Genomic DNA, 22,367 nt, shown 5'->3' with positions numbered 1-22,367 from the left:
GTGCGTGCGTGGTTTGGTGTTGTTAAATGTGATGTCCCATATTCTTAATAACGTATCGTAATATTATTTGTACAAAGACCGTAGAATTAATAATGAACGTATAAACATTGATGCATAAGTGTATGGGAATAAAGGTTCTTTTGTCCAACCGGTTTCAATCATTATAGGTTAGACACGTGCGCTATACTCATGTGATCTCGTTCTGTGCAATTTTATTGTACTTATACTTTATTTTTTCAGTGATTATACGCTAGAAAAATGTCATTCCGTGGTCGTGGAGGTGGAGGATTTGGAAGAGGAGGAGGCGGCGGTGGATTTCGCGGAGGAAGAGGTGGAGGAGGTTTTCGTGGAGGTCGTGGTGGCGGTGGATTCGACAGAGGCGGAAGAGGGTAATTGTCACATTTAATATTTTTTCAGAAAGACAAACGATTCTTTCCAACAATACTTTCCAAAGTCTATATTCTATAGAAATCTTAACTGATGCTTGTACGTTAAAGGTACGATCAGGGTCCACCGGAACAAGTCACTCCTTTAGGTCATTTTTCATGGACGGTTCAAGACGATCTTGTCGCTAAAGTGGACATAGAACAAGTGCCTTTTTTCAATGCTCCAATTTACACAGAAAATAAACAGCAAATCGGAAAAATAGATGAAATATTTGGTAATATCAGAGATTATTATGTTTCTATTAAGCTATCAGAAAATATAAGGGCATCTAGTTTTCAAAAAGACACACAGGTATGTTGAATTTTATGTATGTATACATATCTAAATTGAATTTAATCATAATAAGTTTTCATTAATAATTACCATTGTATTTTGTTTTAGCTGTTCATAGATCCAGCAAAACTATTGCCTTTACAAAGGTTTCTGCCTAAAGCACCTGGAGAAAAGAAAAGAGGAGGTGGTGGTGGACGAGTTATGAAGAGAGGCGGTGGAGGAGGGCGTGGTGGTCGTGGTGGAGGTAGGCCATCGTTTGGTCATGGAGGTTTTGGAAATAGAGGAGGAGGCGGTGGCGGTGGCGGTGGCGGCTTTAGAGGTCGTGGTGGAGGAGGTTTTGGACGTAACGATTCTGGTAGAGGTCGTGGAAGGGGAAAATGGTAGATGAGTGAAAATTAAAATAAATTTTTATGTAAAGACATGTTGAATAATAGGAATACATTAATTACATTAGACAAAAATACGAATAGTTTCGGATATTGAATACCTGATTTATTGCTACCGACATTTATAATATAAAAACATCTGTTTTATATACAATTATTAAATATATTTCATAAGACGCTAGTAGTTTTATTTTTACACTTCATCAAATTTAATATGTTTTCCAAGTTCTTTCTCTGCCTTTTTCAATAGTTTATTCCTTCCTCTTTGTTTCGTTTTAATCGTTTTACTTAATTTTTCTTCTCTATCACATGAGATTTTGTCCCAGTACAGTTTTTCTTCTTCTCCTGTCGAAAGTGTAAATATAGTTTTTACAACAAATCGTTACGTATATAATACTCTTACCCTCTAATATCGTCATGTGGTTTTCTTCATTAGACTTCTGTACAAACATTTGCGCAGCGTCAGCTGTTTCGAACCGTACGTAAGCAAGGAAGGAACCTTCCTTAACATCGACATACTTTACAAAAGTATTTCTCTTTAATTCCAACTGAAACAATACAAATATATTAATAAATTGCATTTATCTTTTTTCCCTTATAATATTCATTACAACTGACCTTAAAGTCTTTTGGGTCTGTGCATGGTTTATCCATCTGAATCTTAATTATGACGCCTGGGCTAAACGAGAAGCGGCTCGTACTTTCACTGTCTTGTATGCTCATTTTTTCTGTCTCCTCATTTTCTTCTTTCTCTAATCTACTTTTATCATAATTAGACCATCGGTTCCATCTAGTCTTTCTCAAATGTTGTTTAAGTTGTTTCATTTTACTTTTCTGTAATTCCAAGTATTTATTTCTAAGGTATTTCCAGTCTCTTTTAGCCATTACTTGTAGTTGCACGTTGTATCTAATATCCTCCGTTTTAGTTCGTTTTGTACGTTTCCTCTTCTTTTTCTTTTCTCTTACAACCTCTTGTTCTTCAACAGTCGCAACTGTACTGTCTTCAGTCATCATTTGTTCACCGTCATCGCCGTTATCTAGTGTTTCCTCTTTGTTTACGGATACGCTTCTTTTACGTTTATTTAATTTTTGTGGCATATCTTTCGAAGAATTATCATTTCGCTCTTCGTTAGTTTGTTCCGTTTCGTCGCTATGTATATCGGTCGTGAGTTTAAGCTTTTTCTTTTTGTTTTTTGTTGCTCCAGAATCTATTTGTTTCTCCATCTCATCTGCTTCTACAAGTTCTGTGTCTTTATGTTTCCTCTTCTTTGCCTTCTTTTTGTTTTTGTTTTCATAGAGGTCTGAAGCACTGTTTGCAATTGCATGTTCCTCTTCCTCGTCGTTTTTGAGATTTCTGTTTCTTTCAATTTCAATTTTTTCTAATTCTTCTGTATCATCGGTACTTTTCACGTATTTGTTCGTTTCATATGATGCGGTATCGTTTGAATTTGCGGATCTTCCCTCCGCTGTCGTGCCTTTCTCAGCATCTTCAAAAGTAGTAATGCTTAAGAGTTCGTCAGGAGCAGTGTGCGAAGGTAACACGCATCCTTTCTTTTGGAAAGCCTACAAAAAACGAAAGTAAACATCTAAAATTAAAATATTCCATTTTTATATTGTTGCATTGTTACTGTTTACCTTAAGACATTTCTGGATACATTCTGGTGTATCAAACTCCACAAATGCGAATCCTTTTATTTTTCTATTATGTTTGTACCGTGGTAGCGAAACGTACACAACTGGGCCATACTGGGAAAAGAACGACTGCACCGTCTCGTGATCCGCATCTGGTGGTAAATTTTGTACATAAACTGTACAATCATCTGTATTTTCTTTTACCATTATCGGCGTTATACGATGAACTTTTGTTCCATCTTCGGACAATGATAAAATCGTTGATGCTTGCAGAGCTTTACTTATTCTATTTACATCCGTAGTTAATTCTCGGATTCTATTAAATTGTAGGAAAACACTGATGTCAACATCTGAAAAATGTTAAAGGATTGAAGCTTAAACGGTAAAGGACGAAAAAAAGCTTAGTATATTACAATTAAAATAAGGTTTCTTGAGCTTACATGGGTCATTTTCAATTAAATGATTCAAGAATCTATCTTTACTTAGATTCGCATCGCTAAAGTAAAACTCCATTTGCTTAAGTATCGCGGCATGCAATGCCTTCTTCCTAAGTCTGGGTTTTCTTCGTGAAATACTTGTGACATTGTTCACAGTCTCTACATGGGAGTCTTCTACTGGCTTTGGTACTTGAGGAACAGGAACTCTCTCAGAGTCTAGTTCCATATCTGATTGCTGTTCTTCCATCACCATCGTTACTCGCAAAGTTAAGAAGTGAAAACCAAACGAACGTTTATAACTTTACCTAGAATTCAGAACCTGCAAATGTGTTTTCAATTTTAATGTAATTTCAATCGAACTTACCTTATTCTTATATTATAAGGTATATTTACATAATATACATCTGTATGATATAAAACGATTTAATTTATCGTATGTGTGTACAAACAGCATCCAAATTGTTTTGAATCGAAACTTATAAACATCGAGAACCCTTCTAAATATCAAGCCATAAGTCATACAATTCAGAGATAGGTTATGCTGAGTTACGTCTCGATAGGACTAGGGAATTCTAGGGAATTTTCATTCGTTATCATAGAGTCGATCTTTCAGATATAATTATTTGTAAAACGTTATATTCGCGTAGAATAATGCAAATGCAATTTGGATAGGAAATTTTACGAAATAATTTATATCGAGAAAAAAGTTTTCTTTGAACTTTTCTGCGTTCCTTTTCCTTGTTCCTTTCGTCTATCTATTAAGTAGTTAATGGTACCCACCCCTACCGAATACCACCGATGCGAATCTGCTCAAAAATCTCAAGTCATTCGTTGATTCGTATGTTCGATTGAAATTTAGGCGGCTGAAATCATTGCGAAAATATGGATGAGATGAGTGTTATTCTACCCGATAAGGTACGCATACATTCGTTCATATATCTTCTTTTAATTTCGTAGACAACATTTCAAATCGTATTCGAGTTCCGTGTCGTTTCTCGTAACCTCGTTTCGTCATCAAAATAGAATTTTTTTCTGCGTTATCATACTTTATTTATTTTGTTCTTTGGTTAAAATCGAAATCGGTTAACACGTATGTTAAAATTATAGGATGCTGGAGAGATGGATTGTAAGCCTGTAATTGGACATTATACTGGTGCTGGAGATGAATTGGACGTTGAAGATTTGTACACGAAGTACAAGGTATGTCCATTCGTATTACAAACATTTATGTAGCCATTAGACGATCGCGTTAGTTTATTCATTTCATCCGAATTATACAACCATGTATTTGAATTTAATAGAAACTGCAGAGAATGTTGGAATTTCTTGAAGTTCAAGAAGAGTACATCAAGGATGAGCAGCGTAATCTGAAGAAGGAGTATCTCCATGCTCAAGAAGAAGTAAAACGCATACAGAGCGTGCCTTTAGTTATCGGCCAGTTCTTGGAAGCTGTAGATCAAAACACTGGTATAGTAGGCTCTACCACGGGTTCTAACTATTATGTACGCATTTTGTCTACCATTGATAGAGAGTTGTTGAAGCCTTCAGCTAGCGTGGCGCTTCATAAGCATAGCAATGCTTTGGTAGATGTGTTGCCACCGGAAGCTGACTCAAGTATCTCTATGTTGCAAGCAGGTATACATTTATCGTTTACAATTTCAATACAAAAAAAATGCGCTAGATCTTTTACCTATTGCTTTATATTACAGATGAAAAGCCTGATATTCAGTATAGCGATATTGGAGGTATGGATATGCAGAAGCAAGAAATCAGAGAAGCGGTAGAACTGCCTCTTACTCACTTCGAGTTGTATAAACAGATTGGAATTGATCCACCCAGGGGTGTACTAATGTATGGTCCACCTGGGTGTGGTAAGACTATGCTTGCAAAGGCAGTAGCTAGACATACTACAGGTACAAATCATAATTCGGAATAGAAATTTAAATGTGTAGAAGTTTAAAACTGTAGAAATTAATTCGATACGATCGATATATTTTTCAGCTGCGTTCATTCGTGTAGTAGGCTCTGAATTTGTACAGAAATACTTGGGTGAAGGACCCAGAATGGTCAGAGATGTTTTCCGTTTAGCTAAGGAAAATTCACCTGCTATCATTTTTGTTGATGAAATCGATGCTATAGCTACGAAGAGATTTGATGCTCAGACGGGTGCCGATCGCGAGGTACAGCGTATCTTATTGGAGTTGCTCAATCAAATGGATGGATTCGATCAGACAACTAACGTTAAAGTTATAATGGCCACGAATAGGTAGAACAATTGTCTTTGTTACGATATAAGTTGATATTGCGTAGCTACGTTTACTCGTCTGTTTCTTTTTCAGAGCTGATACGTTGGACCCCGCATTGTTACGTCCTGGCAGATTAGATCGGAAGATCGAATTTCCTTTGCCTGATCGTCGACAAAAACGTCTGATTTTCTCGACGATCACTACGAAAATGAATTTAAGCGAAGAAGTGGATCTCGAAGATTACGTGGCGCGGCCAGATAGAATTTCTGGCGCTGATATAAACGCGATCTGTCAGGAAGCAGGAATGCACGCTGTTCGCGAGAATCGTTACATAGTGTTAGCGAAAGATTTCGAAAAGGGTTACAAGAACAATATTAAAAAAGACGAATCCGAGCACGAATTTTACAAGTAAAAGGGAGAAAGCGTATTCCTATATGTCGTTTACATGTTATGGCTTCATATATATTTGCAAATTCATGTATTACTATGAATCTAATAATCAATACACGTTTACACATTTTCTGTGTGTGCATCATTGCGTGTACGTGATCGTATTTATTATCCTTATCATTGGAATTAAATCACACTCTCCCTATGTATACATTGAAGGCATTGTACAAGTTATTTTAAGCTGCAATGGCGATTACAATTAATTTAAATGATTCATTGAATGGTATAGTTATATTTTTTAATTAGAATCTATTGAAACTGTAACACGTTACACGAACGTAGTTAAAATTACCCTAGTCGTTTTTAATAGCCAAAACAACAAAAAACATCCTTGCTGTAGTCGTCCATTTCGAAATATTACGAAACGGAACGTCACGTTAATGTTTAAATTAATTTAATTTATGTTTTATTAAACGCAGCAAAGAAGTATTGCTGCGTATCGAATAAAAGTGATTTTTAAAAGATTTAGTCAGTACATTACGTATGTACATCACCGATGCATGTAAACATAACCTAAAACGATAAACAGTAACTAATTTCTATCGAAACTATTATCGATATCTGATTGTGTTATTACATTTTATTACGATGAATTTGCCAAGGCTATTAATAGTTAGCACAGAACACGGAAAAGCTAATGAAATTGCTACCAGTAAGTTGAAGTTTCAATATTTTTTGTTTTTTGACAGTGTCAACTACTTGTTTTTAACAAGCAGTTAAATAACGCTTATTTAACAGGTATAGGAGCAGAACGATTATCCAACCAAGATTATTTCGAGTATTATCTGTGGAATATTCAGAACAAATATTACAGAGCACAAGTGTTAGTGTGCGTTACGGAAAATCCATCTCCTCATATTTCAACTGATGGTGTAGAAGCTCTAATTGTGCATCACAACCCACAGGCAGTAAGACTTATTATTCATAGAAAGAACTTTAAAAAAGGAGAATGATTTTCATCATTGACTTTCTTAGGAAAATGCAGAGCACAATTTAAAACAGTGGTCTTCTTTAATTACTTCTTTAACGGAAGCAGAAGTATTATTATTCTCTTGTAATTTTATAACGGATGCTCTTATCAGAGATAAAGGTACAAATAAATAATATCTTCGTTGTAATATAAATACTAATATATAATGGGACTTCTATTATGTATTTTATACTTTTTAGTGATACAATGGTGTTTACAAAAAAAGTTTGAATTGATTGAATTAAATAGACCAGACCAGGATGCTTCAGATTCTGATTTCGAACATAACAAACACGGCATCGAAAGGATCGTCGAAGCTCTACACGCTCATATGTGGCCTAACATGATACTCAAAGGTTTTCATATAAAATACTTAATAATATTCATGACATGAAGCATATAACTGATTTCAATTTTGTAGGGAAATCATCGAGTTCCGAAGGTCAAGGCTCTGATATGGACGAAGTCGAAGAGCAATTCGAAAATACTAAACTGAGCCAGGATACTGTGGAGAGACTACCGATGGAGAATATGCTGGGTAATTTGAAAACAAATTTATTAAAAAATACGTTTCGAACTGATAACGATCGTTCTTTTTTCAGATGGAATTATGGGGGAAGAAAGCGCAGATTTCGGTGAATTATTTTGCCAGCTAATGGCTATGAAAGTACATGCGGCATCGCTACCAACTAACCAGAGACGAATAGCAGCCGAACAATTAGTCACTGCTTTCTGGAAAGCGATGGGAGGTGATCCTTCAGAAACTGAATTAGATTAATTTATGCATTAATTATATAATGCGTATAGACACGTACTGCACACACATAATTGCTTATGGAATCGTTCTGATATATGGCTCTGAATTAAATCGTAATATAATTGCAATATATGTAAGATACAGAACAAAAACATAGAATTGCACATGTCAAGTGATAGGTTCTTTTATCATTATTTATATAAACTTAATTCTCTTTTACCACTGACATCTCTAAATTAAATATCGTATATATAAAATCAATTTAAAGTTAATTATTATCTCGTCAAGTTTAAAATTTAGGGTGGCAGTTATTTATCTGCAATTGAATATTTATACCCAGTAATGGATTTTCGACTTTTCGATGAATTGGTAGGCATCAGTCCCTGTATGAAATTTGAAAGATTTCCTACGACATTCAACCAAGTTATATTTGAAAATCTAATCCAATTTTAGGAAAAAAGGACTTTCAAGTTTTGAATTTTTATTTTCGAAACTAAGTGTCGTATGAATAAACTGTAAATATAAAAATGCTTCGTCTTGTCATTCTTTATAAGGAGATATTTTTTAAAACTTGATTTGACGAAATTTTTAAATTCCTTCCACTTGCGCGGGGCGCTCGAATTATAGTCACGCCCCTAGCAGTGGCAGGCCCCTTAGAATTTCCGTGATAAGCAAAAATCGTCTCTCGGCCAAAAGGTTAATTGATATTTACGTCAATTTACGTTTTTTCATTTGATCATTATTGAAGACGAGAACGTGTATTTACGTAATTTTTCCTCACTATACCCTGTTTTTATTCCTCATCAATTGGCATCCCTGCGTACGCCTTACAAGCGTCTATAGTTGCCGGCCTGTCGTTTGACTAAAATGTCTGACGCTTTTCACGCAGTGGCTCCGTTTGACTTGGACGAGCACGGAAACAGAACAGTAGAATTAAAAAGATTCACGCATTTGAAAAGTTCCAACCGTGACGCGCGGATTGTAACGTCGTTTTTATCACTGGCATCATGTATTCGTTGGTTACTTAGCGTTTACCACGGAGTAAGTTACCGTAACGACTGACAACACTTTATTTCTGTGATATTTGGTTCTCTACAAGTCGACTTTTTTAATATCCCTTCGCGATCCCATTGTATTTTATTGGGCAGTGACAGTTTCAAGAAATCCTATCGAGAACAAACTCCTCGCGATCTTATAGAATATATACGAAAATCAAGTGTTCGAGTATTTTTCTTACAATACGTTTGTTCCATTTGATATTATCTCAAATATGTCTCGGTAGTTTGACTCGCTCGATATCTTAATATTATCCCTGTCAACCCTGCTTGAGGAATACCTTTTCTTACGAGAATTAATTACACTTGATGTTATCGACGATTGTGTAAATTGTATGACGGCTCCTTAACGAGGTCTCGTAAGTGTACGCGTGATTGTTTGTATTCCGAATGTATCGCTCTTATTTTATACCGTTGAACGTGACTTCTCTTTTTGGTGGATTCTACAATACTCGAGGATGAAGATAAAATGTTATTTATACTATTGGTTATTTCCGTGTATAGACATTCTTTCCTTTGAAACATTCGAATCATAAAAAGTGATAATGTACTCTAACACAACTGTAAACGATACACATTTTATTTTGTAGAGTCTGATGTACATTGAACAGGAAAAAATGATACTTTCATCTATGCTTGTGATAGTCGCTTGAAAGAATAACTGCATGCATGACAAGGTAAGACCTTGTCAATGACAGAGACAAGTATAGCAATTTAATCTTTGTAAAGGTAATTTTTTCTATTGACTAGTTTATTTCCACTTACATATCTATTATCACAATGTGATTTTATATGTAGATAAACTGGTAAAGAAAAATACTAACACGATGTCGCAGTCAGAGGATGCTTATGCTCCGGAGGAGCCGACACCAGACATTCCGATATCTTTGCTTGACATACAAATGCCAGAAACACCAGATAGTACAAAGGGTCAAGTCAGCGATGGAGACACACCCCGACTGGAGAGTCCTAAAATGCTTAAACCTGTACTAGGGAAAGTGCAAGCTAAAAAGAGATTGATGGCATTCGTCAATAAGTTTAGCATGCTACCAAAGGTTTCGAATAAATCCAATTTACTACAAGCTCGCTCTGGGAAAATGTCTAAGAGTAAGATTAGCGACGACAAGTCTTCGCAAAATGAATCTAATGCAGGGTTAAGTATGGACACGGATTCTATACAGCAGTTTCATACGCGTCATTCGGGTAGTGGAAAATTAAAAAAAAAAACAGGTATCGTTTAATGAATTCGACTTAACACGTTCACAGTCTGTCAACCTGTAGGCGAGATTTGTCTTAGGCATCTGTTTATTTTTATATAGTTTAAAATTGATACAAAAACATTGTTATGTCACGTATGCGGCACTGTATAAAGAGCTTGTTAACTCTCGAGACGCGTGAGTTTTTCCATGCTTCCAGGCTCGGACGATGAACGTATTAATATATTTTCTAACGTTAGCACGCTTTACTAATTGAATGATGAAACTGTGTAGAAGGAAAGATACTGGCCATCGAGGAAATTAGACGAGAAGAGTCCAAAAGTAAAATGTTACTGGCAGAAGCAATGGCCTCAGGTACTTAATCGCGCTGAGTTTGACTTTGAATTTATTACTGGCAATAACTCCTTTGTCTTGCAGCTAGTTTAGAAGAAGAAAACTACGTGAATAGGAACGGGCAAAATTTATTAGAAAATGTAAAGGGTATGAGAGAGAGAAATAGGCATGATGATATTAGCGTTTCTCGTAAAAGTACTTTAAAGTCGATGATGGACAGCAAATATTCCGAAAGGTATACAAATTCTTCTTTACACGATAAATATTACGATACTTGTTATATATGATTTTATCGCTTATATATTTTTAAGAAGGCGATACGGTAGAGAAGAACGAAGAGATAGCATGAGTAGAGAAACAAAAGATTACAATGGAAGCAAGGAACGGTATTATAAGGTCTCCCATAATAAAGAACATCGTAAGAAAGAGAAAGATAAGAAAGATGAGAGAGATAATAAACGTGACGATACTAGCAAGTATGACGAAAATCGAGATAGGCGGGACGATGAAAGAGATAAAAAAGATAATGAAAAAGATAGGTGGGAGGATATAAAGGAGAAAAAAGTAACAAGGGAGAAAAAAGAAAATTTTAGGGAAAAAAGAAGTGTTTCGAAAGAGAAAAGTTCCGAAGTTAGAGAGAAAAAAGAGAAGGACAAAGACAACGAGAAGGGAAAAGAGAAGGATATAACAAATTTTTCTTCGTGGGTGGAGCTAAAGAAGTGTGGAATTACGACGGATGATGTTATTGACATTAGAAGACGCGATTACTCGGAACGATCGACGAAGAACAGGTTTGTTAATGATTTGTTTCAAGCAGGTTTACGTGTTAAACGAATCTTGATAAATACATATATTACAGAATAGCCGAGGATTATTTACGTTACTTGGAGCAAATGTTACTATTAAATGACTATCGTTTAAAGCGATACGCTTTCACCGCTGAAGGACTCGATGGACCTAAAGAATATCCTCCCGAATCGGTGAAAGTGACCAAACGAGGAAGGCCTCAATTACTTTACTGTGAAAATCCTCGTATGTCGCTTTTCCTCAATCGTCAACAAATTCTTCAAGTCGTCCCTGCTGATCGTCGCGATAAGATGCGGAAGATATGCGAAGCAGACGTTACACGGTATATCACACTGTCGTTTATCTCTGCAATTTTCCTTTACCCATTCAGATCCTAACAATTCTAGAGATAATGCCGATGAAGTAGAGAAGCCACCGCGCGTCCGTCATTGGTATCCTAAGGCAGGCATGTCCAAATTCAGCGAAAAGACCAAGTGGCAGTTCCCCATCAGCGTACAACTTCCTAGGTCAAAATGGGACAGCGAAGATGAAGATAGATTATCTAACGACACCGAGAAGGAACAACGGACTGAAGTAGAATTAAACGAAGCTACTTCGGAAAAAGGTAAATGCTTTCTATAAAATTATTAATGATCATTTTAGTTTCAAAGTTAAAATTAAAATGAGTTTCGATAACCTCTTAATGTGTTTTACTTGCATACTATACCGTACAAAACTTGTTTCAGAGCAAGAGTCTTTTTCTCCGTGTTCGGGCGTGGTAGAGGAGAACATTATCGCCAACAAAAAGACAATTAACGAAGACAACGAATCTTCCAGTATCAAAGAAGCCGACGATGACGGTAGACAATCAACCTCTCCGTTGCTATCATCAGCAGGTAACGAGAAACTGGCATCGGAGTACGAACAATTTATGAAAATGGTTTGCACCGACATATCTACGTCGGAAGACTTCTCACCGAAAGCGATTACAATCAAATCCGCTTCGTCGCTGAGCTACCACGACTTTAATATAGAAACCAATTTGCCGGAAGACAACACTTTTCCCTTTGTTGATCATAACACACCTGGAAAATCGAATAAAGTGGATAAAAATCAAACCGAGGAAAAGATGAAAAGCGATGAGAATCGCCAAAATGTGGAGAATATTTCGGAAGTTGTGGACGACCGAGCGTCTTTGAGCAGTTCTCGTATTCAGGTAGAGGAATGCGCGAGAAACGATAAAGAAATCCACGAGAAAAGCAACACTGACGATTCTAGATCGATTCCCAGCGATTGGGAAAATGTTCAAATCAAAGTGGAACGTCTCAGCGACGAGAATTCTGATTCCAGAGAGACGAAAAAGAAGAAAAGGCGAAAGAAGGTGAGTTCCAGTAGCGAGTCGTCCAGCACTACGAGTTCTTCAGATTCCGAGGAAGAAGCACTGAGGAAGCGAAGGAAACGAAAGTTGTCGAAGGACAACTCAAGTTTCTCGGATTCGGAGAGCAGCGAGAGCAGCACTACCACCAGCAGCAGTAGTAGCAGCGATTCCTCCAGCTCCGATGACAAACGGAAAAAACGAAGAAAGAAGAAACGAAAGGCTGAGAAGCGGAAGAAGAAAGCGAAACGAATAGCTAGGACGAAGAAAAAACGAAGGAGAAAAGTGAGCTCCGATTCCAGCGACAGCGAGTCTTGTGATGGCAAAAGAAAAAAGAAAGTTGCGGGCAAAAAGTCGAAACAGAAACGGGACTCTACGAAAAAACAAAACAACGATGACTTGATAAAAGTTGTTGAAAAATCATCCTTGGATTCTCCACTGTCGCAAAACGCGAAGTTACTGCGCCCACATGTTCCAACGAAGAAGATCAAGGAGGAAGCGAAGGTCGAATCCAGAAAAAGGTCTATCGAGAAACATGACATTTGGGTGAAAGAGCAAGACCTGTCGCGGAAAGTGATTTCCGACAACGGCGTGTGCGACAAAGCTCACAAGGACAAAGAGCAGTTAAGTAAAATGAGCGAAAGGTACTTGGAGGATTGGGAAATGGATCCTGTGACTATACCGCAGCACAAGTCGGAGAGAGTATCGAAAGGTGGTATCGAGAAAATGGCTGACGCAGATGTGGAAGACCTCGATAAGGTGGAAAAGAAAGACGAACGAAACAAAAAGGACGACCGAAGCAAGAAGGACGAACGTCTCAAAGAGGCGTGTTCGAGTATTGGAGCGGAGATCGTACAGGGATCCAAGAAAATCGAAGAAGACAACGACGCGAAGAAGAGGAAGAAACGGGACAAGGAGAAAAAGAATAGTAATGAATTTCTAGCCGATTGGGAGAAAGAGAGCGAACGAGTCTCGCAGAATGTAGCGCAAGACGAGACAAAGCTTTCGAAGAAGTTGGATAAGCAGAAGGATAAGTGGGGAGAGACTGAATTCGATACCCTAAATGTACTATCCTTGACGCAGCTAGAAAGGGAAGTGAGCAAAAGGCAGTTGCTGGCGGATGAGTGGGAAGTCGATAGTCTGGAAGCTGCACCCGATCTACCAGTCAGTAAAAAGAAATCTACGCGCAGTTTGAAAAAAGTCGAGAAAGAAGTTCGTTACGATAAAAAGACGGACACATACATCGCTATAGAGAAAGAAACTTCGCGAGAATCTAAGAAGAGGCAAGATCGACTCTCCGCGATGAGAATTTGGGAAGAAGAACAAGAAGAAGGAGAAAAGGAAGCTATGATTCTTATGGAGCAGAAGAGTAAAAGGAAGAGGGACGAATGGGACATCGAGGAGGAATTGTACCTGCGAGAAAAAGAAGAGAGGAAAGAGATTATCGAAGATAACGTTACAACGATCGATATTCACAAAGAAATAATTGCAGCTAGCAACGATATGGATACATCAACGAAACGGGATGCAATTATAGTTAAAAAGAACAAGAAGAGTCGTTGGGATATAGCGTCGCAATCTGAAGAAAAGGTAGAGCTTAAAGCTCCCGTTATGTGGGAAGAGGAATGCGCCGAATGGGCGAATATAAACAATTACGAACGCAAAAGTGATAAAGTATCTTTGGAACTGTGTGATTCGCTGCTGTCGAACAAGATAAAAGTCGAAGACGCTTGCATCGCTGATCAGCAATCCAGAAAGTCTATATCCAAGAGTTCAGACATCATTGATTTATTCTCAAGAAATTCTCAAGACGTAAATTTGTTAGAATCATCTTGGACTGCCGAGGAACTCGTGAAAAGTAAATCACGAATAAAAAGTTTAGAAAGTAGTTCCCAAAGGGATACATACTTGGAGAAAATTAAGGGACGAACGCCTTCGCCAGTCGTGAAGGAACATCGGGTTGTAGACAAACTGAAAGATTTATTTGAAATGGATGTGAAGTTAACTAAAAAGAATATCGAATTGTATAGTCCCAGTTCTCCTGCACCATCTCAAAAATCCGAAGTATGTACATATTTTATTTCATTTATTAATTTTGTGTTTCTTGCCACGTTGATATAATACATCTATTTATCTATTTCAGGATATGGAAACATTTGACAAAGGCCGCTCGAACTCTTTGCGTCTCGGAGATGGACTCTCTCAGGATAAGTTGAAAAAGGAAACTTGTATTATGTCTGACGAAGATTCTATTTCCGTTGGCAATATTCCTCTTCAGATAAAGTATCGCGAAAACAAATATCCGTTGTCTACAGTGCCGAAAGGAGAGTTCGAGGAGCTTCTAGGTGTGCAAACAGAGGTTCAAACGACTCCGAAAAGATTCAATGCGGCCAAAGATCCTGAAGCTTCGCCTAGTATGCTTTCAATCAACGAACCGTGCCCCGATATGAGTAATTACAAATCCCTACGAATGGACATATTCGCCGAGTACGAATCCGAAGAGTCTCGAAGCAAGTTGAGTCCGAAGACCATCGAGGTGGTGTCCTCTACCAGCGCAAAAGAGGAGGAATCAGGTGAGAACAAAGCAGCTCTGAAACTGATACCCAAACAATTACTGGTTAGACGTAACGAGCGTGGAAAAGCAAAGATGATCTCTGACAATCCCATGCAACACGCCGCAGCTCTTTTGACGATCCAGAAGAAGCTGCGCGAGGCTCAAGCCATGAGACCTGACAGCAGCGTACCCCGCGCGGAATCTTTGAACGAATTCAAGATCGAATGCGACAAACAGGCTGAGATACCTGTTTGCAACGTTGTTTCTACCGAACAGACTACTCTCGTTGACGTCAAAGTCGACTCGAAAGATTTATCGGTGAAAACTTCTATTATAACCAAGTCGGAATCCCCAGGTTCGGTGAAGCACGACGCCGACGAATATAAATCGAACAACAGAGGGTCTGATAAAGCAGAGGAGCTTAAGAAGCCGAGGTCCAGTGGCAAGGACGTCAGCGACACGGAAACACAGCTCCGATCACCGGTCAGAGAACAGAGGAAACGAAGCCCCGACAAGAAGGACAACGATAAACGAATCAGCGATCGTGGCAAAGAAAGGAGAGAGAAAAAGTTGGACGACAGAGATAGAAACGACAGGAGGGATGGCAGAAGCTCGAAACAAGACTACCCTGAAAGCAGACGAAGGTTGAGCCCCTCGAGTGGTCGCAACAGGAAGAGAAGAAGCGTTAGTCCGCGTACATCCTGGGAGAGAGAGAGTCACAGTCGTAGTTGGAGCAGAAGCAGGAGTAAGAGTCCGAAGAGGAAGGACGAATCGATCGCCTCTTCCAGTAGAGAAAAACGATCGATCAGAATCGACGAGGAGAGATGCGGTCGATCTAGAGCGGAGGATAGAAGGGAAAGATCTACGCGAACTCCTCCGCGATCCAACACTGCCACGTATAGCAAAGGTATTAACACTGTTTAACAATCCTCGAATGGCTTAAATGTTGTTCCAATGTTTACATTTACGAATTATTTACAGACCACTTTAAAAAGTATGGATCCACCAAAGGAGATCGCGACGATTGGAGTAGGAGAAAGTACGACCCCATAGAAAAGGATCGAGAGAAAGAAGGGAGATCATACGATCCTATGGAGGTGCTCAGAGAAAGAAACATAGATCCTGACAGACACAGAGAGGGTAGATCTCGAGGGGAAGAAGTCGATCGATCCTTTTGGCCTTACGAGTCCGAAAACGTCCTACGGGATGGAAACGAATCGTTGGACTCTTACCCGAATGGTCAAGGTTTGGATCTCGATTACGAAGAAAAAGCGTACTATAGAGACGACAGTATGGAAAGAGATGCTTCGGAGGGTCCCCTTCGTTCTACGACAAAGATCAAGCAAAGGTATTATGCGTACTTTGACGCCACGAGAGTACCGTGTTATTTCATACTTCTGATTAAAGTACATACTAACAAAAACGAATGTGTCGTTTCAACAGAAGAAGCAGATCCAACACGAGGCGAGACAGACAATGGGAGAAAGACAGGGATTCGTTAGACTTAGATAGACACGGACATGTTCGAAGAACAGAGAAACTACCACCGTCGAGATGTCGTTCTCCGCCAAGACTACGACGTTCACCGCCCAGAATATCGCACGATCGCTTCAGACGGGGATCTAGATCGCGATCGAGATCCTGGTCAAGATCCCGAACGAGGTCTAGGTCTAGATCAAGAACTCGATCACGATCTCGATCGACGTCAAGGTCGCGGTCGATGATGAGATCCAGATCCAGATCGAGATCGCGATCGAGGACCAGATCCACTTCCAGGTCGAGATTAAGAAGTCCCAATCACGGTTTAAGAGTAACAGAACGCTTACGATCCTCTAGGTAAATGTGAAGAAAATGTTTATATGATAGTTGTTAGTTATGTTTGGCAATTGGTAAGCAGTTTTACTGTTAATTCAGATCACCCTCAGTGGGACGAGACAGAATCAGCGAAAGTTCGAGGGAAAGAAAGGAAGAACACGATAATAGGAAATTAGACACCTGCGCTGAGAGGGGTAGACGCATAGAAACGATTGTTCAGTCTGTATCCGGAATGTCTAGAGTTATGGCTGACTCAGCCGTATTAGACTCGGAAATGCATATTGGTGGCAATATGGAAACGGTCGCAACTAGCTTCCAATATGCCAACGAGAACGAAGTTGGGAACGAGTATTACTATAGCGAGAATAACTTAACCTATCCACCGTGTATCGACGATTCAGCTACGAGTTCACCGAAACGTTTATCTCTTGATGATAGGTAATTCACTCGTATTCGCGACAGCTACTACTTAACCGCCCTTCCTTTCCTCTGCTTCTCAAACGTGTAAATCGATTAATCCTGTTAGCGAATAAGAACGTATTCTAGTTGAATATCTGATAATTATGTTCAGAATTTACATCGTAGGCTGGAACTCGAGTTAGGGATTAAGAAACAACAGGACAACGCAGGAGCCATGAGCGACTATCCTGATAATTTCAATTCCAACGTCTGTTATCCTTCGTCGCCGCAACAGCAGATGATGTATCGTCAGCAACCTACAGTGTTACAAGTATACGACAAGAGAATCTATTACTCTTCTTATCTATAGGAGTTGGATCTATAAACTTATATGAAATGTCTAACAGGTGGGCAACGTGCTGCAAGTAGTACCCGCAGACTTCAATGGAGTTCCTACTGCGCGTAGGGAACCAACGAATTCCACGCCAGCTCCAATCGTACGCGGTTCTAGCCAGGTCGTGCGAGTAGGTAATGTTCTTCAAGTTGTGCCGACATCGTTAGACTGGAGTGGTGGACAGTCCTCGTCGGTCGACCAACCCGTAGGAATGATGTACTCTGCGCCAGTCCCACAGCCTTCTCCTGTACCTTCGGTCCCTCCTATCACTGTACCTGTTCCAGTTCCAGTCCCCATGCCAGTACCAGTTCCAGCCGTGATAAACTCATCGACGTCAGTGTCCACGTTGTCTCCGGTCCCATTACCTATCTCTGTACCCGTCCCAGTTCCGGTTCCAATTCCAGTGACGCAGACGACGTTCCCCAGAACGGAAGTAGCACCTCCAAGTATGTAAATCTGAAATTTTAAACTTTAGAACTTTAGAATACGGTACGCTATACATACTATTTGTCCAATTGTTTCTTTACAGAAGCTCCAGTTCAACCCGTATATAATTACGAGGCTATTCTGGAAACTCGTCGTAAAGAAAGGGAAGAACGCAAACGAGTGCGCGAAATGAGAAGGAAAGAAAAGGAACGCAGGCGAATAGAGAGGATCAATCGACGCGCTCTTCGATTATTGGAGAAGAGTACTATGCGTCAGTCGGACAGCGACGGCCAAGCGCAGACCTCGAGTCTGGATCCAGCTGTCTTGAAAGCTCTTCGAGAAACCGAGGAACAAGCTGACGCTGAAGAGTCGCAACCCTCTATTGCAGCTGTCGACAAAGAACAAGAAACACCAGTTGCTACATTCTCCGTTCCAGTGGAAGAAGAGGATATAATAGTTGTTGACGAGGAAGAAGAAGAGGAAGAGGAAGAAGAAGCCGAGGTGGAGGATGACGAAGAAGACGAAGAGGAAGCGGAAGATGACGAAGACGAAGAGGAAGAAGACGACGAAAAGTCTTCATTGCGATTAAACAATCGACGAAATGAAGTGCCCGAAGCTGTTGTAGCGTCGACGAGCGAAACAAGCAAAGTCCAAGTCGATACAGAGTCCATGGAGTGGCCAGACTTGCCCCCACCGCCTTTAAAGGGAATTTTAGTTGCGCAAGGTTTCAGGTATGTGTTTAGATATAAAATTTGGTGCGATTTGTATGGGAAACGGCTTAGATAATTAACGTTTTCAACTTTGTCTTGTCGAAGGAGATCTTTGGTTCCTAACGGCAACCTGGATGAACTGTCTACTCCCGAAAATGAAAGCGAAGACAACACGGATAAAGAAAGCGCGGATGTAGACAAAAACAACGAATCGAATAAGGACGAAGTTGACAATAAGGCGCGGAAATCAAAGGCTCAAACCAAAACAAAGTCAAGGTTAACGAAATCAAGCAAGAGGAAACAAAGGAGTAAAAAGTCAGTCCAGTTCGCGGACGGAATCAAACCTGGCGAAGGCACGAGTCCTAGTGGCGGCGAAGGAGACATGCCGTCTCCTCCGCCTCCATCGTCTGTGATTACCAGAGATGGAGTTCGCGAAGTACGGAGGTCTAGCTCGAGAAAAAGTAGGAAACAAGAGAAGAGAACACGACCACCGAAGGCAAAGAAAAAAGTGAAGGTTTGTCTCGACTGACCAATCTTAATCGATGTAAATGTCAACTGCAATTGACAATCCATGCGTTTAATGTTTTTGTCGTAAAAGTTTCAGAGTCTGACGAACAGTATTTTTCAGGTAAAAATCATAAAGCTGAAGAAGCCGCGCGTAACTCCGTTAACAGCGATGATGATGGACGACTCGGACGATCTGGACGATCGTTCCCCTCCACCGCCACCTCCTGGTTCACCACCCCCACCGCATCTTTGGCCCAGCTATCTATCCGCGTACAATTCTACGACGCGACCTATCGAAGTTCCAGCGGCAACGTCCACGACTTCGAATACCGTTCAAGCTCCTCCTCCGCCCACTCCGTTACCACTTTTAATTCCTCCTCCTCCTCTGAATTACACGATACAACCCTGTAGCAAGGCGTAAGGTTCACGTGTCATCGAGCAACGTTTTTAGACTGAACTTGAAAAAAGGAAGTTCGTAAACGTAGGGTGGTCTCGATAAGAAAGCGACCCGAAGTCGTTAGAATTCTACGCAGGACTTAATGAAAATTATGTATTATTATTAGTAACAATTCTCATCGATTGTTCTCGCTTCCTGTAAATAGCTTCACTCTTCGTGATACGATCGTCATCCTCGGAAACGAAGAGTTCACATGCGACCAAGTGTTCCATTGCGTCCAGGTCTCGGCGTATTCGTATTACGTTTGATATATTTTCGATACGAAGAAAAGAAAAAGGATCGAGTATAACGGAGATTGTAAGCACGACACGAGTGTAATTTATAGCATGGGACTCGGACTTTTACGACCGATTGTTAATAGGGAGTACATTGTTGAAGATGTAAGATATTACACGTGGAAGACGAATTTATCATTGTATATTTTACTTTTATAGTTTACCACGAACTGTCTTCAACCTAGACGTATAGTTGACAAAAATATGGGTCTTGATGCAATTCCATTTATTTTATTTCTCTGTTTCTTTTTGTTCGTTTCAGCTCGTTCTATCTGTGGAAACAAAGAGTCTGTATATACACGGGGATAGATGCGATTAGACCAAATTTCGTATTAAACGACGAATGCAAATATAAATTAGTAAAGTGAAGCTGAGCTTAATCAACTAGTTCTCCAAATTCTTACATTCGTTGTACATAATCTCGGTCGATCTTTGCTTAGTATGGATCGTTTCTTTTTACTCGGTGAATGCCCTTCTGCTTTACGCGAAACTATATGTATTTCTCTTCTTTAATAAGAGAAACATTCAACTGCCCGTAATTATCTGAATTCCCAACAACTTTTTGAAAGGTATCGATTTGTATTAAAAATAAACGTAATTCTTTTAATAGATTATGTGCAATCATTTCGACGATTACGCGACCCGCATTATCGTATTTTGATATCGGTGTATACGGTATACGGTACATTCGATAACAAAAGTTCGTTGAACGAAAGATATGAATCGAGTGCTAACGCAGAACATTTTTTTACGCATAATCAGTTGTTCGTTGAAACAAACCACAGTCCTGACATTCGTGTCTCAAGTGTACCGTTTAATATATTGAAATTGATAAAAGAATAGCTTTTATTTCAATCGAATAGCAAAATGAAAGTGGCCATTGTCGGAGGAGGAGTTGTTGGTTTAACGACAGCTTTACAATTGCAACAAGAGTTACATAACGCTGAAATTACGGTTTTCGCTTCCGATTTCGATCGTACCGTGAGTCATGTCGCTGCTGGGATATTCAGAATTAGCTCTTCGTACTCTGGACCAACTGAAAATATAACCAAGTACATTGAGTCTAACGCGATAAAATCGTGGAACGCTTTTCATTTTCCTTTAAAATTATTATATAAAGTACCATTGCATCCTTTTTCAGAGAATGGATACGAGATTCATACGAGTATTACGATGATATCCGTAAGACGCGCGAAGCTTCACTCGCCGGAGTAACTAGTATTTCCGGTTACATATTTGCCAACTCCTCGGTGGAGACCGTTAAGGTTTACTTTATTTAAAAACGTTTTACATCAATTTCCCTTTAAAATAATTATCAAGTAACAATCAAAGTTGGATAAAATTTTGAAATAGTATTTTTGAAAGATATATCTTGCCCTATTGTTATTACAATATAAAAAAATACTGCATGCAGGTGCGGGTATGAACGGGGTAACATACATTGAAGACCATTTTTTTTTAATTTTTACCACTTTACAACAGAGTTACTGGCTCGAAGACTTGGTGCCAGTATATAGGAGAGCTACGGACGAGGAGTTTCGATTAGTCGAGGGTAACTGGAAATACGGTTCGTTCTTAACGACTCTCCTTACCGACTGTAAGCTGTACCTTCCATGGGCTCGCAGAAAGTATACAACTTCTTGTCGAGTAACGTTACTTTTTATATAGTAATCACAAAGAAACTCGCATTTGCAGACTACAAGAAGGTGGAACCAAACTGACGATAAGGAAATTGAATTCCCTCGCAGAACTTGCTACAGACTGGGACTTAATTATGAACTGCACAGGCTTTGGTGCACGCACCCTGTGTAACGATAGATGTCTCGTTTCTCTACGGGGTCAAGTGATCAAAGTATGTATGTATTATCACAGAATTTGTTCCGTATCAATAGAAGCTTCGATGTATGAATTTTGAAAAAAACTCTAGGTACATGCACCGTGGATAAAAACATTCTTTTACGGCGAGTTGAACACTTACATTATACCACGATTTAATGGCGTAGTTACCCTTGGTGGAACAAGGAGTTTCGATTGTGATAATATAAGTCTATGCCGTCACGAGTCCACGGCGATTCGCGAGAGATGCGACTATTTAGTTCCATCCCTTAAAAAGGCCACAGTTTTACAAGAGGAAGTCGGCTTGAGGCCGCACAGAGAAAACAACGTTCGCGTAGAGGCTGAGCGTATTACAAACGGACATTCCAAAGCTATCGTTAGTTGAGAAGTGATTTGTTTTACCGTATTTTTTTTTTTTTTTTTGTCAGATTTCGTTATCACTGACGATATCCAATGTTACAGCTGGTGCATAATTATGGACATGGTGGATACGGAGTATGTACCGCTCCTGGAACTGCCAAATACGCCGTACAATTAGCAAAGGAAATGCATAGGTCCTCTGTTGCAAAATTATAACTACGAACGAGTGCTACAAAACATTAACATCTATTAATCATATTCAAGGAAATT

At 39.4% G+C, this 22,367-nt stretch overlaps 6 protein-coding genes and 1 long non-coding RNA gene across 11 annotated transcripts; 5 read left to right on the top strand and 2 right to left on the bottom strand.

The window, feature by feature from the left end:
• Positions 1 to 6: 6 nt before the first annotated feature.
• On the top strand, positions 7 to 1,282 carry LOC128872684 (H/ACA ribonucleoprotein complex subunit 1-like). The gene is made up of 4 exons (XM_054115631.1): positions 7 to 167; positions 241 to 389; positions 498 to 738; positions 829 to 1,282. The coding sequence occupies exons 2-4, from the start codon at positions 259 to 261 to the stop codon at positions 1,102 to 1,104; spliced, it is 648 nt and encodes a 215-aa protein (XP_053971606.1). The 5' UTR covers positions 7 to 167; positions 241 to 258; the 3' UTR covers positions 1,105 to 1,282.
• Positions 1,188 to 3,697, bottom strand: LOC128872675 (la-related protein 7-like). 2 transcript variants are annotated; one of them, XM_054115613.1, is made up of 6 exons: positions 3,569 to 3,697; positions 3,179 to 3,494; positions 2,742 to 3,088; positions 1,725 to 2,669; positions 1,510 to 1,654; positions 1,188 to 1,451 (listed from the first exon to the last, which is right to left on the bottom strand). In XM_054115613.1, exons 2-6 carry the CDS (start codon positions 3,426 to 3,428, stop codon positions 1,300 to 1,302), a joined length of 1,839 nt encoding a protein of 612 aa, XP_053971588.1. In that variant the 5' UTR covers positions 3,429 to 3,494; positions 3,569 to 3,697; the 3' UTR covers positions 1,188 to 1,299. The 2 variants fall into 2 exon arrangements, with proteins under 2 accessions (XP_053971588.1, XP_053971589.1); XM_054115614.1 differs by having other exon boundaries at positions 3,179 to 3,480; positions 3,540 to 3,688.
• A 233-nt stretch (positions 3,698 to 3,930) lies between these two features.
• On the top strand, positions 3,931 to 5,941 carry LOC128872678 (26S proteasome regulatory subunit 6B). The gene is made up of 6 exons (XM_054115622.1): positions 3,931 to 4,090; positions 4,283 to 4,375; positions 4,477 to 4,810; positions 4,885 to 5,088; positions 5,177 to 5,441; positions 5,515 to 5,941. Exons 1-6 carry the CDS (start codon positions 4,058 to 4,060, stop codon positions 5,831 to 5,833), a joined length of 1,248 nt encoding a protein of 415 aa, XP_053971597.1. The 5' UTR covers positions 3,931 to 4,057; the 3' UTR covers positions 5,834 to 5,941.
• A 121-nt stretch (positions 5,942 to 6,062) lies between these two features.
• LOC128872683 (alpha- and gamma-adaptin-binding protein p34-like) lies at positions 6,063 to 8,128 on the top strand. Its single transcript, XM_054115630.1, has 6 exons — positions 6,063 to 6,523; positions 6,610 to 6,779; positions 6,847 to 6,961; positions 7,042 to 7,197; positions 7,263 to 7,379; positions 7,444 to 8,128. Exons 1-6 carry the CDS (start codon positions 6,460 to 6,462, stop codon positions 7,617 to 7,619), a joined length of 798 nt encoding a protein of 265 aa, XP_053971605.1. The 5' UTR covers positions 6,063 to 6,459; the 3' UTR covers positions 7,620 to 8,128.
• A 311-nt stretch (positions 8,129 to 8,439) lies between these two features.
• Positions 8,440 to 20,512, top strand: LOC128872673 (serine/arginine repetitive matrix protein 2-like). Of its 4 annotated transcripts, XM_054115612.1 has the most exons (19): positions 8,440 to 8,639; positions 9,244 to 9,330; positions 9,452 to 9,883; positions 10,144 to 10,224; positions 10,288 to 10,438; positions 10,515 to 10,994; positions 11,063 to 11,332; positions 11,397 to 11,614; positions 11,736 to 14,428; positions 14,508 to 14,937; positions 15,274 to 15,825; positions 15,900 to 16,266; positions 16,362 to 16,754; positions 16,833 to 17,171; positions 17,319 to 17,463; positions 17,540 to 17,972; positions 18,056 to 18,683; positions 18,768 to 19,176; positions 19,291 to 20,512. In XM_054115612.1, the coding sequence occupies exons 3-19, from the start codon at positions 9,481 to 9,483 to the stop codon at positions 19,588 to 19,590; spliced, it is 8,292 nt and encodes a 2,763-aa protein (XP_053971587.1). In that variant the 5' UTR covers positions 8,440 to 8,639; positions 9,244 to 9,330; positions 9,452 to 9,480; the 3' UTR covers positions 19,591 to 20,512. The 4 variants fall into 4 exon arrangements, with proteins under 4 accessions (XP_053971587.1, XP_053971586.1, XP_053971584.1 ...); XM_054115611.1 differs by having other exon boundaries at positions 10,518 to 10,994; positions 14,508 to 15,825; XM_054115609.1 differs by having other exon boundaries at positions 14,508 to 15,825.
• Positions 20,144 to 21,166, bottom strand: LOC128872685 (uncharacterized). The gene is made up of 3 exons (XR_008456238.1): positions 21,025 to 21,166; positions 20,882 to 20,937; positions 20,144 to 20,173 (listed from the first exon to the last, which is right to left on the bottom strand). It is a non-coding gene; the product is annotated as an uncharacterized LOC128872685 (long non-coding RNA).
• LOC128872682 (D-aspartate oxidase) lies at positions 20,648 to 22,343 on the top strand. Its single transcript, XM_054115628.1, has 6 exons — positions 20,648 to 20,953; positions 21,043 to 21,166; positions 21,384 to 21,529; positions 21,597 to 21,753; positions 21,829 to 22,113; positions 22,200 to 22,343. The coding sequence occupies exons 1-6, from the start codon at positions 20,769 to 20,771 to the stop codon at positions 22,311 to 22,313; spliced, it is 1,011 nt and encodes a 336-aa protein (XP_053971603.1). The 5' UTR covers positions 20,648 to 20,768; the 3' UTR covers positions 22,314 to 22,343.
• The last annotated feature ends 24 nt before the right edge of the window (positions 22,344 to 22,367 follow it).

This window comes from Hylaeus volcanicus, chromosome 2 (assembly GCF_026283585.1).
Source record: "Hylaeus volcanicus isolate JK05 chromosome 2, UHH_iyHylVolc1.0_haploid, whole genome shotgun sequence".
Taxonomy (NCBI): Eukaryota; Metazoa; Arthropoda; class Insecta; order Hymenoptera; family Colletidae; genus Hylaeus; species Hylaeus volcanicus.
The sequence above is the reverse complement of the archived record's forward strand: the minus strand, read 5'-3'. Positions and strand labels throughout refer to the sequence as shown.

Coding starts and splice junctions, on each gene's coding strand:
- LOC128872684 (XM_054115631.1), top strand. CDS start 259: ATGTCATTCCGTGGTCGTGGAGGTGGAGGATTTGGAAGAGGAGGAGGC. Junction 390..497: donor TTCGACAGAGGCGGAAGAGG/GTAATTGTCACA, acceptor TGTACGTTAAAG/GTACGATCAGGGTCCACCGG. Junction 739..828: donor GTTTTCAAAAAGACACACAG/GTATGTTGAATT, acceptor ATTTTGTTTTAG/CTGTTCATAGATCCAGCAAA.
- LOC128872675 (XM_054115613.1), bottom strand. CDS start 3,428: ATGGTGATGGAAGAACAGCAATCAGATATGGAACTAGACTCTGAGAGA. Junction 3,089..3,178: donor TTTAATTGAAAATGACCCAT/GTAAGCTCAAGA, acceptor AACATTTTTCAG/ATGTTGACATCAGTGTTTTC. Junction 1,655..1,724: donor CAGACCCAAAAGACTTTAAG/GTCAGTTGTAAT, acceptor GTATTGTTTCAG/TTGGAATTAAAGAGAAATAC.
- LOC128872678 (XM_054115622.1), top strand. CDS start 4,058: ATGGATGAGATGAGTGTTATTCTACCCGATAAG. Junction 4,091..4,282: donor GTGTTATTCTACCCGATAAG/GTACGCATACAT, acceptor TTAAAATTATAG/GATGCTGGAGAGATGGATTG. Junction 5,442..5,514: donor GTTATAATGGCCACGAATAG/GTAGAACAATTG, acceptor TTTCTTTTTCAG/AGCTGATACGTTGGACCCCG.
- LOC128872683 (XM_054115630.1), top strand. CDS start 6,460: ATGAATTTGCCAAGGCTATTAATAGTTAGCACAGAACACGGAAAAGCT. Junction 6,524..6,609: donor AGCTAATGAAATTGCTACCA/GTAAGTTGAAGT, acceptor CTTATTTAACAG/GTATAGGAGCAGAACGATTA. Junction 6,780..6,846: donor TGCATCACAACCCACAGGCA/GTAAGACTTATT, acceptor TGACTTTCTTAG/GAAAATGCAGAGCACAATTT.
- LOC128872673 (XM_054115609.1), top strand. CDS start 9,481: ATGTCGCAGTCAGAGGATGCTTATGCTCCGGAGGAGCCGACACCAGAC. Junction 16,755..16,832: donor GAACGCTTACGATCCTCTAG/GTAAATGTGAAG, acceptor CTGTTAATTCAG/ATCACCCTCAGTGGGACGAG. Junction 17,172..17,318: donor CGTTTATCTCTTGATGATAG/GTAATTCACTCG, acceptor TTTACATCGTAG/GCTGGAACTCGAGTTAGGGA.
- LOC128872682 (XM_054115628.1), top strand. CDS start 20,769: ATGAAAGTGGCCATTGTCGGAGGAGGAGTTGTTGGTTTAACGACAGCT. Junction 21,167..21,383: donor CCTCGGTGGAGACCGTTAAG/GTTTACTTTATT, acceptor ACTTTACAACAG/AGTTACTGGCTCGAAGACTT. Junction 22,114..22,199: donor ACGGACATTCCAAAGCTATC/GTTAGTTGAGAA, acceptor CCAATGTTACAG/CTGGTGCATAATTATGGACA.